Source organism: Eptesicus fuscus, chromosome 16 (genome assembly GCF_027574615.1).
Source record: "Eptesicus fuscus isolate TK198812 chromosome 16, DD_ASM_mEF_20220401, whole genome shotgun sequence".
Lineage (NCBI taxonomy): Eukaryota > Metazoa > Chordata > Mammalia > Chiroptera > Vespertilionidae > Eptesicus > Eptesicus fuscus.
Window position 1 is genome coordinate 66124664 of NC_072488.1, and position 16447 is coordinate 66141110.

General features: G+C 45.5%; 1 protein-coding gene across 1 annotated transcript in view; it reads right to left on the reverse strand.

Annotated features, from left to right (window-relative positions):
* Positions 1-9154: 9154 nt before the first annotated feature.
* The window catches only part of TMEM182 (transmembrane protein 182), a 76187-nt gene continuing 68894 nt past the window's right edge, over positions 9155-16447 (reverse strand). Inside the window, exon 5 of the mRNA XM_008153409.3 lies at positions 9155-11399. Coding sequence (XP_008151631.1) covers positions 11179-11399 — 221 coding nt within the window. The 3' untranslated portion in view covers positions 9155-11178. The remainder of the gene's footprint in view (positions 11400-16447) is intronic.

Consider the following 16447-nt stretch of genomic DNA (forward strand, 5'->3'; position numbering starts at 1 on the left):
CATCTCTTCATATCACACTTCCCATCACTCCTTCTCTATTTTTGGTCTCTCTTCAGGCCAGATCTCTCAATTCGGGTGTTTCAGGGCAGAGAAAGTTACTCTCTAGCCATCCTTCATAGGAAGCTAGATGTTAATAAAGGAAGGGAGCCAAGGAACTCAGACATTAAGAAGCCTAAGAAACTTGAAGCTGAATCCAACATTGGGCCTGTTTCACTAGGAAGCTACAGCTTCACACATTCCCCAGGGAACTGGGGGGAGGGATCCTATATAATAAAAGCCTAATATGCTAAGTGTATGGTTGTCCAGTCGACTACTCAACCAATCAAAGTGTAATATGCTAATTATATGCTAAGGCCGCTCAACCACTTGCTATGATGTGCACTGACCACCAGAGGGCAGATGCTCCGACCAGTAGGTTAGCTTGTTGCTGGGGTCCAGCTGATCAGGACTGAGCGAGACTGGCCGGACACACCCTGGAGCCTTCCTGCAGTTCCTCCCCAGCTGGCCAACCTCCCACCAACAGCCAACCTCCCGCATCCCTCCCCAGCCCGATAATGCACCAGTGGGGTCCCTCGGCCTGGCTTGTGCCTTCTCACAATCTACACCCCTCACACCCCCCACCCTCCAACCCCCACCCCTTACATCCTCCACCCCCAGTGAACAAATTTCGTGCAGCGGGCCTCTAGTCCTATCTAATAAAATAGTAATATGCAAATTAACCATCACTCCATTGCACCCACAAGCCACGCCCACCAGACGATCAGGAGCGAGTATGCAAATTAACCCAACCAAGATGGCTGCAGCCACAGAGAGAACAGGAGTGAGGCTTGGGTTTCCCCGGCGATGGATGAAGCCAAGCTTTCCGCACACCCTGGCTGGCCCAGGCCTCCACTCCAGGCTACAAAATTTCAATTATAGAAGATAAATAAATCCCAACAGAAATGGCTGCTGCCACGGAGCGAGCAGAAGGCTTGGCTCCGCTCCAGGCTACAAAGTTTCAATTGTAGAAGATAAATAAACCCCAGATACCAGGGCTTTCGCTTAGGTTGCCAGGGGGCATGGCCGGCCTGCAAACCACCACAGGCTCCTCATTCAGGCCACCCACACACCAAGGGAGCCCTCACCCTGATCCGGGACACCTTCAGGGCAAACCAGCTGGCCCCCACTCATGCACCAGGCCTCTATCCTATCTAATGAAAGAGTAATATGCAGATTGACCATCACTCCAACACAGAAGATGGCTGCCCCCATGTGGTCAAAGATCCTGCCCCCATGTGGACACAAGATGGCCACCACAAGATGGCCAGCAGGGGAGGTCAGTTGGGAGGGACCAGGCCTGCAAGGGAGGGCAGTTGGGGGCAATCAAGCCTGCAGGGGAGGGCAGTTAGGGGTGACCAGGCCAGCAGAGGAGGGAAGTTGGGGGTGACCGGGCCTGCAGGGAAGGGCAGTTGCGGGGGGACCAGGCCTGCAGGGGAGGGCAGTTAGGGGTGACCAGGCCTGCAGGGGAGGGCAGTTAGGAGCAAACGGGCTGGCAGGGGAACAGTTAGGCATCAATCAGGCTGGCAGGGGAGTGGTTAGGGGGTGATCAGGCTGGCAGGCAGAAGCGGTTAGGGGCAATTAGGAAGGCAGGCAGGCGAGCAGTTGGGAGCCAGCAGTCTTGGATTGTGAGAGGAATGTCCAACTGCCCATTTAGGCCCAATCCCGGGATTGGGCTTAAACGGACAGTCAGACATGGGATTGGGCCTAAAAAGGCAGTTGGACATCCCTCGAGGGGTTCCAGATTGGAGAGGGTGCAGGCTGGGCTGAGGGACATCCCCCTCCCGTGCACAAATTTTGTGCACCGGGCCTCTAGTAGGACAATAAAAGGGAAAGTCCTCTGCTTGCGCATGCCCAGTAGAAGCAAAGAGGGCCACGGGAGGTGCTTCTTTTGGAAGCCTGCACAGGAGGAACTAGATGACACCCAGGAGGGGCAGAGCCAAGCCTGGGAACGGGTCAGATTGGATAAGGGACACAAAACCTAGGAAATGGATTGTTTGGGGGAATGCCCATCAGAGCCTGTGAAGGATTGGGAAGTTGATTGGTTGGTTAGAGAAAGTGCCGGACCTTCCTTTCCCAGCCTGGGGTGGCAGAACCAGGCCAGGCTGGGAGCCCTGGCGCCCTCCCCTGGCTCCCCGCAGTCCCTCCTCAGCAGGCCGCTGGCACGGAAGGAGCTGGCCAGGGGACAGGGGCTGTGTGGGACCGAGCCCATGACAGGTCGCTGGACGCTGGCCTCTCTGATGAAGACGGTGGGCACCGGGGTAAGGTGTTCGCCCAGCATCTGCAGTAAACCTCACCAGGAACCTCAGCCCGCTCCAGGATTCCCAAAATGCTTTCTCATGGCTCCATGAAAGCATTCCACTCCCTGCAAGCCCGATCTTCCTTCCCATGGCTGTAGATTTGGGGAGTCCGAAATGCGCCTCATCTCAGATTGCTCCTGGACATAGCCATTGTCTCCAGTGGTTGGACTTGGACATTTGATAGGCATTGCAGACCTGTCAGCACGTGAACCAGGCTCCTCCTCCCCAGCCTGTCCCTCCCCTGTCAGTCCTGTCTCCTTCGTCTGTCCTTTTGCTCAAGCCAGAAAGTCTGGGAGTGAGTTTTGATTTGTCTTTGTCTTCATCCCATATCCAATCCACCAGCAAGTTCCTTCAACTTTTTCCTTTAAAAAATACTATAATGGCACAAGGGCTCCAAATAATTGGCCTTTCTTACTTCTCCAGCTTCATCAGAAACCGCACCCCCCTCCCCCAATGTGCGGCCACACCAGCCTCCCTGCTGCTTCTGGGACATGTCCTCCCTTTCTCCGCTCAGGCCTTCTTGCCCACAGCCTCTCCTGAAGAGCTCTGACTGCCATTTCCACCCAGAGGGCCCCTGCATATCTGTTATGTGTCAGAATACTCAGAATTCTTTCCTGCAACTCAGAATTTTCTCCTTACTAAGGACTTACCTGACTATCCATCAATCATAGTTTTATCTGCCATTATGTCTCATTTATTTTACCTTAGCATATTTGTCCCCATTTATAAATTCAGTTCTCTTTTGTTTAGTTTTTTATTGTCCATATTCCTTCCTTGACCCTTAGCTTAAAGAATGAAAATACCATATCAGTCTTGTTTAGTAAAATATACCCAATATACACTGAGTGGCCAGATTATTATGACCACCCCCTCAGTACTTCGTTGGGCCACCTTTTGCCTTCAATACTGCGGCGATTCTTCTTGGCATTGACTCCCCGAGATGTTGAAAGGTGATGCGAGGAATCTGACACCATGCCTGATGAATAGCACTGTCCATTTCTATGAGATTTGATGGTTGTGGAGCCATCTGCCTGATGGCTCTTTTTACTTCGTCCCACAAATGCTCAATTGGATTGAGATCTGGTGATTGTGGGGGCCACCTAAGCAAGGTAAAGCCTCCCTCATGTTCTTGAAACCACTCCTGCACAATACGAGCACCGTAGCATGGCGCATTGTCTTGTTGGAAGAAGCCATCTCCATGGGGATACGCCATCCACATGATAGGATGAACTTGATCAGCAACTATACTTAGGTATGGTGTGCTATTCAGACATTGTTCCACATGAATTAAAGGGCCCAAATCATGCCAGGAAAACACGCCCCAAACCATAACACTGCCCCCTCCAGCTTGAAGGGTTGTACTCATGCATGTGGGGTGCATGCTTTCATGCTGCTTCCGCCAAATTCTCACTCTGCCATCTGCATGATGCAACTGGAAACGTGGTTCATCAAACCACATGACTTTTTTCCAGTGCTCGACTGTCCGATCCTTGTGTTCCTGTGCGGATTAGAAACGTTGTATCTTGGTAACTGCAGACAGCAAAGGTGTTCAAATAGGCCTTTGGCTTCCATATCCCATCCGATGCAGTGTACAGCTAATTTGCCTACAAACGTCAGGTGGTCATAATAATCTGGCCACTCAGTATATATGAATTCATGCACGGTGTGTGTGTGTGTCCCTCAGCCCAGCCTGCACCCTCTCCAATCTGGGACCCCTCTCACAATCCAGGACTGCTGGCTCCTAACCACTCGCCTGCCTGCCTACCTGATTTCCCCTAACCGCTTCTGCCTACCAGCCTGATCACCTCCTAACCACTCCCCTGCCAGCCTGATCTATGCCTAACTGCTCCCCTGCTGGCCCGATTGGCCCTAACTGCCCTCCCCTGTCAGCCTGATCACCCCTAACTGCCCTCCTATGCTGGCCTGGTCACCCCTAACTGTCCTCCCCTACAGGCCTGGTCGCCCCAAACTTCCCTCCCCTGCTGGCCCAGTCACCCCTAACTGCCCTCCCTTGCCAGCCTGGTTGCCCATAACTGCCCTCCCCTACCAGCCCAGTTCTCCCCAACTGCCCTCCCCTGCAGGCCTGGTCCCTCCCCACTGCCTTCCTCTGCAGGCCTGGTCACCCCCAACTGCCCTCCCCTGAAGGCCTGGCTGCTCCCAACTGCCCTCCCCTGCAGGCCTTGTCCCCTCCAACTGCTCTCCCCTGCAGGCCTGGGTGCCCCTAACTGCCCTCCCCTGCAAGCCTGGTCCCCTTCAACTGCCCTCCCCTATAGGCCTGGTCTCCCACAACTGCCCTCCCATGCAGACCTAGATTCCCCCCCAACAGTCCTCCCCTGCAGGCCTGGTCGCCCCTAACTGCCCTCCCCTGCCAGCCTGGTCAGTCCTAACTGCTCTCCTTTGCTGGCCTGGTCACCCCTAACTGCCCTCCCCTGCAAGCCTGGTCCCCCCCCACAACTGTCCTCCCCTGCAGGCCTGGTCACTTTTAACTGCTCTCCCCTGCTGGCCTGGTCACCCCTAACTGCCCTTCTCTGCAGGCATGATTGCCCCCAACTACCTCCTTATAGGCCTGGTCCCCTCCAACTGCCCTCCCCTGCAGGCCTTGTCCCCTCCAACTGCCCTCCCCTGCAGGCCTGGGTCCCCCCCAACTGCAATCCCTTGCAGGCCTGGTCCCTTCCAACTGCCCTCCCTTGCAAGCCTGGTCCCCCCCAACTGCCCTCCCCTATAGGCCTGCCCCCCGCAACTGCCCTCCCATAAAGGCCTAGGTTCCCCCCAACTGCCCTCCCCTGCCGGCCCGGTCACCCCTAACTGCCCTCCCCTGCTGGCCCGGTCACTCCTAACTGCCCACCCCTGCAGGCCTGGTCCCTCCCAACTGCCCTCCCCTGCTGGCCTGATCGCCCACAACTGCCCTCTCTTGCCAGCTATCTTGTGGTGGCCATCTTGTGTGCACATGGGGGCAGCCATCTTTGACCACATGGGGGCAGCCATGTTGTGTGCTGGAGTGATGGTCAATTTGCATATTATCTCTTTATTATATAGAATATATATGGCTAATATGAAAAGTGTCCCCTCAGCAGTTCGACTGGGAGACCAGGAATTCAATCGCTCACTATGACGTGCGCTGACCACCAGGGGGCAGCACGGAATGAAGGAAGGCCCCAGCTGGCAGCCAGCAACCAGGGAAGGAAGGCCCTGGCCAGCAGCCTGAAGGCTCTGATCAGCCTTGATTGTTGGCCAGGCCTAGAGACCCTATCTGTGCACAAATTTCATGCACCGGGCCTCTAGTATATCAATATTTCTTATAGTATCTTTGTATACAGTACACCAAAATATGAGGCAGTAAGCATTATTCTTTACATATCACTCTTTTAAAAGCTATGTTGTTTGAATACCTATTTTTTTAGATAGTTTTCAATGTCAATGCTATGTGCAAGCATCGGTGAATTTTTAAACAGTAGCAGGTTTTTTTAGGATGAATGGAGAAAGAAATGCTGAAAAAAAGAAAAAGAATTGCCATATAAAGGGAGAGCCATCTACATTTTCAGTGAATATGTCACAATAACCCTGGATTTCCAGAAGAATGACAATATTAACTTCATGCTGTGTGTACTTATGCCAGCGAGTCCTCCCCACCCTGAGTGATGTACATAACACTCAGGGGCAGTGCCAGACACAATTACTCTAGCCATGCTTATTTCATAAGCCAGTGTAGACTATCTCTGCCATTTGTGTGAACCAGAAAGATCATCATTATTTACAGAATTCAAAATCATTCTAATTTATTTATAGACTAGGGGCCCAGTGCACAAATTCATGCACCTTGAAGGGAACTGTGGGCCACAAGGCTGTGGTGGGCACAGGGGCGGGTCTCGGCCCATCCTCCATGCCCACACCCAGCCCCTCCCGCCACGGCCCCGGTCCCCTGTCTGCTGGCAGCCCCGCTCCAGCCGCCGCCACTCCCACCCGCTGACAGCGCAGAGCGATTGGGGCCAGCACCAGCAGCAGGTGCAAGTGGCAGCTGCTGCCCCAATCACCCCTCAGGAACAAGGGGAGGTGGAGAAGCCCTCAGGGGCAATCAGGGTCAGCAGCCGCCACTCACACCCACTGACAGTGCCAAGTGATCGGGACCACGCCAGGCGCCAGCAGCGGGTGTGATCAGGGCTGGCACTAGCAGCAGGTGCGAGCACCGGGCAGGACCGCAGCGGGACTGTGGCGTGTGGGAGCAAAGGCTCACCCTGATAACAGCAATCAGCACCCCACGTTGGTTTGGCACCCCTGCTCACCAGCTCCACCATCTCGCCATGGCCGACACCCGCCATGTTCCGTGCTCTGCCACCTGCTGCCAACGCCAGCCATGTTCCGCACGCACCCCCTGGTGGTCAGCACATGTCATAACGACCAGTTGTTTAGTTATTCAGTTGTTCCACCATTCAGTCTATTTGCATATTAGACTTTTATTATATAGGATATCTTTAGATAAATTACATGTATACATATGTATATACAAAATAGAATTATTAGATATATCATGTGATTTTTACATATAACAAAGTTCACCTGTCCAATTGCCCCTTCAATTTTTCACAGTCTTAGCTATACATTGGTGAGAAAATGGCCCTTCAAAGGCCAGAGTGGGACTCTTGGTAGTCCTTCTCCATGGTCATTTAAGACTTGTTCTCTATGGCTCCCAGCTGACAGACCGGTCCAGGCTGGTCTTAACGTTCCTGAAGACAGTTGCTAGCACTGGCCTTGGTTTGTTAGTTCAGAAACTCTAAGCTCTAACTGAACATTTTTCTCTTTCCTCTTTCCCTGTTATCCAAGTTAAATATCCCTTTGCTTAGTTTATGCTTCTTATAATATGTGTGATGTTAAACATTTCCCCACCCTCCTTGGTTTTTAACATATCTAATATATTGTCTTCCTAAGTTTTTGTTGGAATTTTTCTACCTACACTTGATCACTACTGAACAAATGTCTCAATATATTTAATTCCTTCAATCAACCAAAATTCAGTTTCTATTATCTCTTTTGTATGAGCCCCCAAATGGCTGATGGAGTCCCACCAAAGTCAAACTGGGGACCCATCTCCTTACCCATTAATATATTTCTTTCCATAGAATCCAAATAGTACTGGTCTTCCCCCACCATGCTACCCACCTGCATATGTATGTACAGCTTCCTTTTACCATCACCCACATCTGCCCAACCCTCTGAGTCTGAGTCTCTTTGTAAACATAGTGAGGTCACTGTCATGAACATATAAGTTGAGGTATGTGTTGAACTAAGTAAACCATCCTAGGTGAGTCAAACAGTAAAAGTGGCACTCAGGGAACATAGCTGTCTCACTGTCACCCAAGGGAAGTGGATTTTTTAAAATTTGCTTACCTAAAAAAAATAAAATTTGTTTATCTCAGATATATTCATTTCCATCATTTGCTTTATCTCTTTCTACCCAGATTTATAATTGTAACACACACCAACATTCACATTCACACACACGTGTTGATGATAGATGATAGACAGACAGATAGAGATAAATGATAGATAATTACCAAATATTGACACCTCCTCCACCATATACCCTCATAATATATTGCACAGATTAGTCATAAAAGTGACTAAATGACCAGTAAGAGTGCACTTACGGTGTGAGAGCCATGGTTAGCTTCCTACATTATGGTATTCTCATCCTACCCTCAACTCCACGAACAGCATCATTCAGATGGTTCTTTGTGTGGTTTTCCCCCAGTTCCTGCTGCCTGACCAAACTAACCCACCAACCAATCTAACTCATGACCAAACTAACCCACCAACCAAACTAACCCACTAAGCAAACTAACCCCACCAACCAAACTAACCCACTGACCAAACTAACCCACCAAACAAACTAACTCACCAAACAAACTAACCCACTGACCAAACTAACCCACCAAACAAACTAACTCACCAAACAAACTAACCCACCGACCAAACTAACCCACCAAACAAACTAACTCACCAAACAAACTAACCCACCAAACAAACTAACCCACAACCAAACTAACCCACTGAACACCATATGAGGAGATCACAGCTCTCACCAAGTCCAAGGGCATGACTCCCTCCCTCTTACTTTACTTCTAGAATGGCCACAAAATATATCTTATTTGTCAAATTGAAAATTTATGAAATAAAATCAAACACTCTTAAGATTTTAGCACTTTGGAATCTTCAAAATTAATCAATACATCCAATAGGAACTATACTATCCCAAATCAGACATAAGACCATTACAAGAATCCTATATAATAAAAGGCTAGTATGCAAATCGACCGAACGGTGGAATGACTGGTCACTATGACGTCCACTGACCACCAAGGGGCAGACGCTCAACGCAGGAGCTGCCCCCCTGGTGGTCAGTGTACCAGAAGCTGGGCTCACAGCTGGTGAGCAGAGCAGCAATGGCAGGAGCCTCTCCTGCCTCCATGGAAGCACTAAGGATCCCCCAAGGGCTCCTGGACTGTGAGGGCGCAGGCTGGGCTGAGGGACACCCCCTTCCAGTGCACAAGTTTTGTGCACCGAGCCTCTAGTATACCATATATTTCTGTTATTTTTAAGTATATTTTCTATGACAGCAAATACTGCTCACCTCCTTCCTTCCGCGACTGCTGGTGGTAGATCAGGAAATGCATTGGAGCTAATGAGATTGATGCATTTCAACCACAGATACTTCCAAAATGCGGTGTGTGTAAAAATGTCATGCACATCAGATATTCAGCCCAATGCCTTATGATTAATATATGGTAGCCGCATAAGTACATTAGAAAGTGAGGGTAACCATCTGAAATTTATAAATATTCAATCCTTTAATGAAAGCAGCTTGTGTGTGAAATCTAAATGACATGTAATACAACAGAAAAGGGCTCTATTCCACAGTTCTACAGAAAGAAATTGTACTTACAGATGATATGAACTAATAAATACATCTAGCATCATCTGGAGAACTTACTGGCATGCCATAATTTCATATCACAACCAATCTGCATAGAACCCATAATTATTTTTCTAATCATCAAGCCAAAAGCAAAGAACTAAGTGAAGCAATATCAAAGTAAAACAAAAGGCAAATGAAACTACACAAAATTGTTTATGATATAATTGAAATGGCTTGAGAAACCAGTTAAAATCCTGAAGTTTTGTTGTATTTTTGTTTCTTTGGTGTGTTTTTTTACTACATGCAAGTCCTAACTGTCCCCAAACACTACAGTGCCACTCATTTCCTATAGATATCTCAGACGTTGCTATTCCTCCGGAAACCCCTCCCACGGAGACAAGGTTAGTGGAAAACACAAGACGTGTGGCGAAGGCTGGGCAGTGTCCTCGTCATGGGCAGCTGATGAAGGTGCCGCACCCCCATCCCACAGCATCTCTGTGCGGTCGGGCAGTCTGCTGAGCCCTGCCTTGCCTCCACAGCAGCTGGAGTAAAACGCTGCCCCTGGGACAAAGTCACTGCCATGCTCCCAGCCATGCCTTCACTAGCACACCCTCCCATGGGAGGTTTCCAAAATGCGAGATCTAGGCTTCTCAGATGGGCTTGATTTCATTCACAATCTGTACCAAACAAACATCTTTGATATGCAAAATGTATATGCTCGTCAATAATACAGAATCATCCCCTCCCACTCCACCCATACCCCAGGTGCCACCCCTTGCAATAAAGCAAAAGTTTTCTTCGAAGAGGTTAAAGGAAATAGAAAATTTGTAAGTGTTAAAATAGTTGTTGTAAAGATGAAAAATTTGAGGGACAATAATTAAGGAATCAAATGATCAGAAGAACTACAACCCATACAATCTTGGAAAAGTTAAAGCTTCATAGTCTTTAATAAAGTGAATCTATTATCATCCTCATATAGAAGTATTTTGTGCATATTAAAAGCACATTTCATCAATAAATTTTCATAAGCTGAGCATATTAGCAATATAATTTTAAATGGGAGTTTTTAAATATCAAAAAGAATTATGTAGTAAGCTAAGGTTCTTGGTTTTTGTGTATTTTCAACCCTATTAAATATACAATTAACCCACTTTAAGTTCTAAAAATCCAATCTGCATTATATGTATTTTGGTGTACAGATTTGCTACAACTTTTAAATATAGCTCAAGGTTATGTAAGCATGCACAGTTAAATTCTAAAGTCGTGTAACCAATCAACTGTTGATAAGAATGTGGGGAAAGTGGACATTCTCGGTTTTGCGTGGCCAATTTTAACTGATATGTTTGTGCGGCTCCTACTACAAGAATAACTGCTATCTAAATAATGAATAATTTAAATAATGAATAATTTGCTCAAAGGAGTCAGTGAACATAGACACGGATATGTACATGTGTAGAGAAGAAATGGAGTAAATTCTCTGATACTTGTTTTTCATTAATTTTGTTTGTTTTTTTGTTTTTTGTTTTTCATTCTTAATCACTTTCCAAAGATGTTTTTTAAGTAGCAACAGAAGTGAATGCCAAGAAGGAGGCTTCAAATCAAATTTTGGTTGCCCCAGCACATGGTATTATGCTGCTATTCTGCCTTTAATGTCTGCAACCCGTGGGAACTCTAGCAAGAGCAATGAAGGAGGCCTTGTTACCTGCTTCCTGAAGAACCAGGTTCTGGGTGGCACTTAAAAGATGAAAACATGTTGGTGTCTGAAGAGATTCCAGAACCCTCTTATTAGAGAAAATCACAAGTGAAATGGCTAATTGAAATAGCAACTAAGAAGTCACATCAACTAATTCTCTGCTAGGATCACTGGAGCAAATTAAAATAAAATATGCTGTTTTCAAACTTCTTAAGAAAACACCGGTGGCAACAGTGTGGTTAGTGGTGTAGCTGAATATGCCGCCCAACAACTAGGAATAGTAACCCAGAGAGCAAAGAAAAGAACACCCCGGCTGGGGCCAGGAAAAACGACCAGCCGTACAGGACAGAAGGTGTGAAATCCAAGCAGTCTTCCGTTTTCGTGTTGGTGTAGCTTTCCATGTCAGCCACTGCCTGGACCCAGATGACGTACAGGATCACCACCAGGGAAAACAGGATGCCTGGAGGACAGAAGAAAGGACCATTAGCCTTTCCGAGGATGTTTTCCCAAGAACACTCACCAAGCGTTTGCCTAAGGATGTCTCTAAAAATATAATTCTAGCCAAATCACCTTCTTTGTGTCAGATCCTTTGTTATGTACTTTATATGCAGCTCTGTTGTGTTTAATTTTCAAGGCACTGAAGATGAGAGCTATAGAGTAAGAGCCACGACAAGGCAACAGATGACATGGAGTTGCTGAGAACTTCCGTGTGCCAGGCACTGTATTAGGAGCTTGTGAGCATAAGAGTCAAAGATCCCTGCCTGGTGGAATTGATTCTAACATTTACCCATCTTCACTGATGCCTGGTTTTGGATAAGCACTGTAATACATTATTTGTTTAATTATGTACAATAAACTGATAAAATAGGTGCTATTAACCCAGTTTTCAGTATGTGCAAACATAGTTAGTAATTTTATGCTCAGGTCTTTCTGACTAATATTGTTATATTACTATAACACAGATAACTAGTGCTACATTTACATATGGCTATGAAAATAAAAGTCAATGCTAATTACCAGACAAGAAAGAGATAAAAACATTAATGTAAAAGAATATACATGATTCTTTAAAATTAAAATATACAGTATATGTTGAAGATTGGTTATAGCATAAAGATATACTGCCTTTTAATTTATAAGTTCCTTATAAATTCTGGAAATTAATCAGATGTTCTCCCATTCAGTGGGTTGTCTTTTCATTTTGTTGATGGTTTCCTTTGCTGTGCAAAAACTTTTTAGTTCGATGTAGTCCCATTTGTTTATGTTTTCTTTTGTTTCCATTGCCTGAGGCGATACATGAGAAAAAATATTGCTATGATAAATGTCCAAGATTTTACTACCTATGTTGTTGTTTTTTAAATATGCTCTTATTGATTTCAGAGAGAGGGAGGGAGAGGGAGAGAGAGATAGAAACACCAATGATGAGAGAGAATCATTGATTAGCTGCCTCCTGCACACCCCCTACTGGGGATTGAGCCCACAACCCAGCATGTGCCCTGACTGGGAATAGAACCATGACTTCCTTGTTCATGGGTTGACACTCAATCACTGAGCCATACCGGCTGGGTGATGTGAAGTATTTTGACACCCGCTGACTCATTCATTCTCAGAGGGGCCTTTTGGCTACCCTCATAAGGGAGGCTGTAGTTTCTCTGTCCCACCCCTGCCCCCTCAGAGGGGACAGCAGACAGGGTGAGTGGGGGAGGTCTTCCCAGGACATCTCTCTAAGGAGCAGGCTCTCTTGTTCAGCGAATTAGAGGGCAGTGCAACTGCCATCTTTCCTGGAGGCCCCCACCCCAGCCCTTTCTTTTATTTTTAATTTAATAAATCTTTATTATTCAGATTATTACAATTGTTCCTCTTTTTTCCCCCATAACTCCCCTCCACCTGGTTCCCACCCCACCCTCTGGCCTTACCCCCACCCCCACTGTCCTCATCCATAGGTGTATGATTTTTGTCCAGTCTCTTCCTGCACCCCCCTCACCCCTTTGCCCCTGAGAATTGTCAGTCCACTCCCTTTCTATGCCCCTGATTCTCTTATATTCACCAGTTTATTCTGTTCATCAGATATTTTTATTCACTTAATTTTTAGATTCACTTGTTGATAGATATGTATTTGTCGTTCATAATTTTTATCTTTACCTTTTTCTTCTTCTTCCTCTTCTTAAAGAATACCTTTCAGCATTTCATATAATGCTGGTTTGGTGGTGATGAACTCCTTTAGCTTTTTCTTATCTGTGAAGCTCTTTATCTGATCTTCACTTCTGAATGATAGCTTTGCTGGGTAGAGTAATTTTGGTTGTAGGTTCTTGCTATTCATCACTTTGAATATTTCTTGCCACTCCCATTTGGCCTGCATAGTTTCTGTTGAGAAATCTGCTGACAGTCGTACGGGTGCTCCCTTGCAGGTAACTAACTGTTTTTCTCTTGCTGCTTTTAATATTCTCTCTTTGTCTTTTGCTCTTGGCATTTTAATTATGATGTGTCTTGGTGTGGTCCTCTTTGGATTCCTTTTGTTTGGGGTTCTCTGCGATTCCTGGACTTGTAAGTCTATTTCTTTCACCAGGTGGGGGAAGTTTTCAGTCATTATTTCTTCAAATAGGTTTTCAGTATCTTGCTCTCTCTCTTCTTTTGGCACCTCCATTATTCTGATGTTGGTACGCTTGAAGTTGTCCCAGAAACTCCTTACACTATCTTCAAATTTTTGGATTCTTTTTTCTTTTTGCTTTTCCAGTTGGGTGTTTTATGTTTCTTTGTATTTCAAATCTTTGGCTTGATTCTTGCGATACTCTAGTCTGCTGCTGGATCTCTGTATAATATTTTTTATTTCAGTCAGTGTATGCTTAATTTCTAGTTGGTCCTTTTTCATATCCTCGAGGGTCTCACTAAATTTATTGGCCTTTTCTAGAAAATTCTTGAAAAACCTTATAACCATGATTTTGAACTCTATATCCAGTCGTTTGTTTTCCTCCATTTCTTTCGTTTGTGATCTGTTTCTTTGTCTCTGCATTTTGGCTGCTTCCCTGAGTTGATAGAGTGGCTTTGTGTGCTAGGTGTCCTATAGGGCCCAGTGGCTTAGCCTCCCCAGTTACCTGAGGTGGACACTCTTGGTGCACCCCTTTGTGGGCTGTGTGCACAGTCTTGTTGTAGTTAAGACTTGATTGTTGTTGGTACCACTGGGAGGAATTGACCTCCAGGCCAATTGGCTGTGAGGATCAGCTGTGTCTACCCTGGGAGAACTCCTGTGCTGGAGACACCCTTATGGGAGAAGACTTGCAAAAGCCTCTGTGCTCAGCTTTAATGGGGCAGAGTCTCAAGGTGGGGCAGACAGCATTGGTTTCCCATCAGCCCTGCCCTAATAGGCCCCTATGTCTCAGTGTCCCATGGTAATCGCTGCAAGCACCTCTGAGAGAAAGCCGCCCTCGAGTTCCGCCCGCTGCCAGACAGTCCAGTTTCTCCCCGAATGTGTCCTGGTTCCCAGAATCTCACCCGGAATTGGAGTTCAGTGCAGTAGGGAGCTTTTGTCTCCCTCCCACTTGAGAAAGCCAGCCGCGCACTCAGTTGCCAGTCCTCTCAGCACGCACGTGCATTTCAGTACCTCTGCCTTCCGCAGCTCCTCTGAGTCTCAGTGTGCTTTTCCCTTTCCTTCTAGTTGTAGAATTTCCACTCAGCCAGCCTTCCTGTGGTTCTGGATTATGTCCATTTTGTCTTTTAGTTGTAGTTTTGAAATTGTTGTGCGAGGCAGCAGTTTAGGTGTTTACCTATGCCACCATCTTCTTTCTCCACTACCTATGTTTTCTTCTAGGATTTTTATGGTTTAGAGTCTAACATTAAAGTCTTTAATCCATTCCGAGTTTATTCTTTTATATGGTGTAAGGTAGTCTAATTTTGTTTTGCACATATTTGTCCAATTTTCCCAATACCATTTATTGAATAGACTATCTTTACCCCATTGCATGTTTTTGCCTCCTCAGTCAAATATCAATTGACTATAAAGTCCTGGGTTTATCTCTGATCTTTCTGTTTGGTTCCATTGATTTAATGTCTGTTTCTATGCTAATACCATACTGTTTTGATTACTATGGCCTTGTAGTATAGTTTGATATCAGGTAGGATGATTTATCCTATTTTGTTCTTCTTTATAAAGATTGCTGTGGCTATTTGGGGTCTTTTGTGTTTCCGTATAAATTATTTGAATATTTGCTCTAGTTCTTTGAAATAATGCCATTGGTAACTTGATATCAATTGTATTGAATCTATAGATTGCTTTGGGTGGTATGGACATTTTGATTATGTTAATTCTTCCTATCCGTGAGCACAGTAGATGCTTCCACTTATTTTTATCTTCTTCAATTTCTTTCTTAAGTGTCCTATAATTTTCCAAGTATAGGTATTTTACATCCTTTGTTATATTTATTTCTAGGTATTTTTTAAGCAATTGTAAATGGAATTGTTTTTTTCAGATTCCCATTTTATAATACATTATTGGTGTATAAAAATGCAACTGATTTCTAGATATTTATTTTGTATCCAGGTACTTTACTGAATTCATTTATCAATCTACTAGAAGTGAAATTGCTGAGTCATATGACAGTTCCATTTTTAATTTTTTGAGGAAACTCCATACTGCTTTCCACAGTGGCTGCACCAGACTGCATTCCCACCAACAGCACATCCCCACCAATAGTTCCCTTTTCTCCACATCCTCACCAACATTTGTTGTTTGTTGATTTATTGATGATTGCCATTCTGACAGGTATAAGGTGATATCTTCTTGTGGTTTTTATTTTCATTTATCTAATGATTAGTAATATTGAACACGTCTATTGGCTAGCTGTATGTTTTCTTTGGAAAAGTGTCTACTCTGGTCCTTTGCCCATTTTTTTATTGGATTGGGGACGCATATTGGTGTAGCCACTATGGAAAATAGTATGCAGTTACCTGAAAAAAATTAAAAATGGAGCCACCTTATGACCCTAGCAATTCCACTTCTGGGAATATGTCCAAAGAAACTCAAAACACTAATTCAAAAGAATATGTGCACCCCTATGTTCATTGAAGCACTTTACAATAACCAAGATTTGGAGGCAGCCCAAGTACCCATCAGTACATGAGTGGATAAAAAAGCTGTGGTACATTTACACTGTGGAATACTACTCAGCAGTAAAAAAAAAAAAAAAAAAAAAAAGAAATCTTACCTTTTGCTACAGCCTGGATGGACTGGAGAGTTTTATGCTAAGTGAAATAAGCCAGTCAGAGAAAGACAAGCACTAAATGATTTCACTTATATATGGAATTTAATGAACAAAATAAAGTAACCAACAAAGTGGAGACAGACTCATAGATACAGAGAACAGACTGACAGCTATTGGAGGATGGGTTTGGGGGCTGGGTGAGAAGGGTGAAGGGATTAAGCAAAGAAAAAAAGAAAAACGTATGGACACAGACAACAGTATGGTGATTGCCAGAGGGAAGAGGGGGAGTTAGAAGAGGGTAAAAGGGGATAAA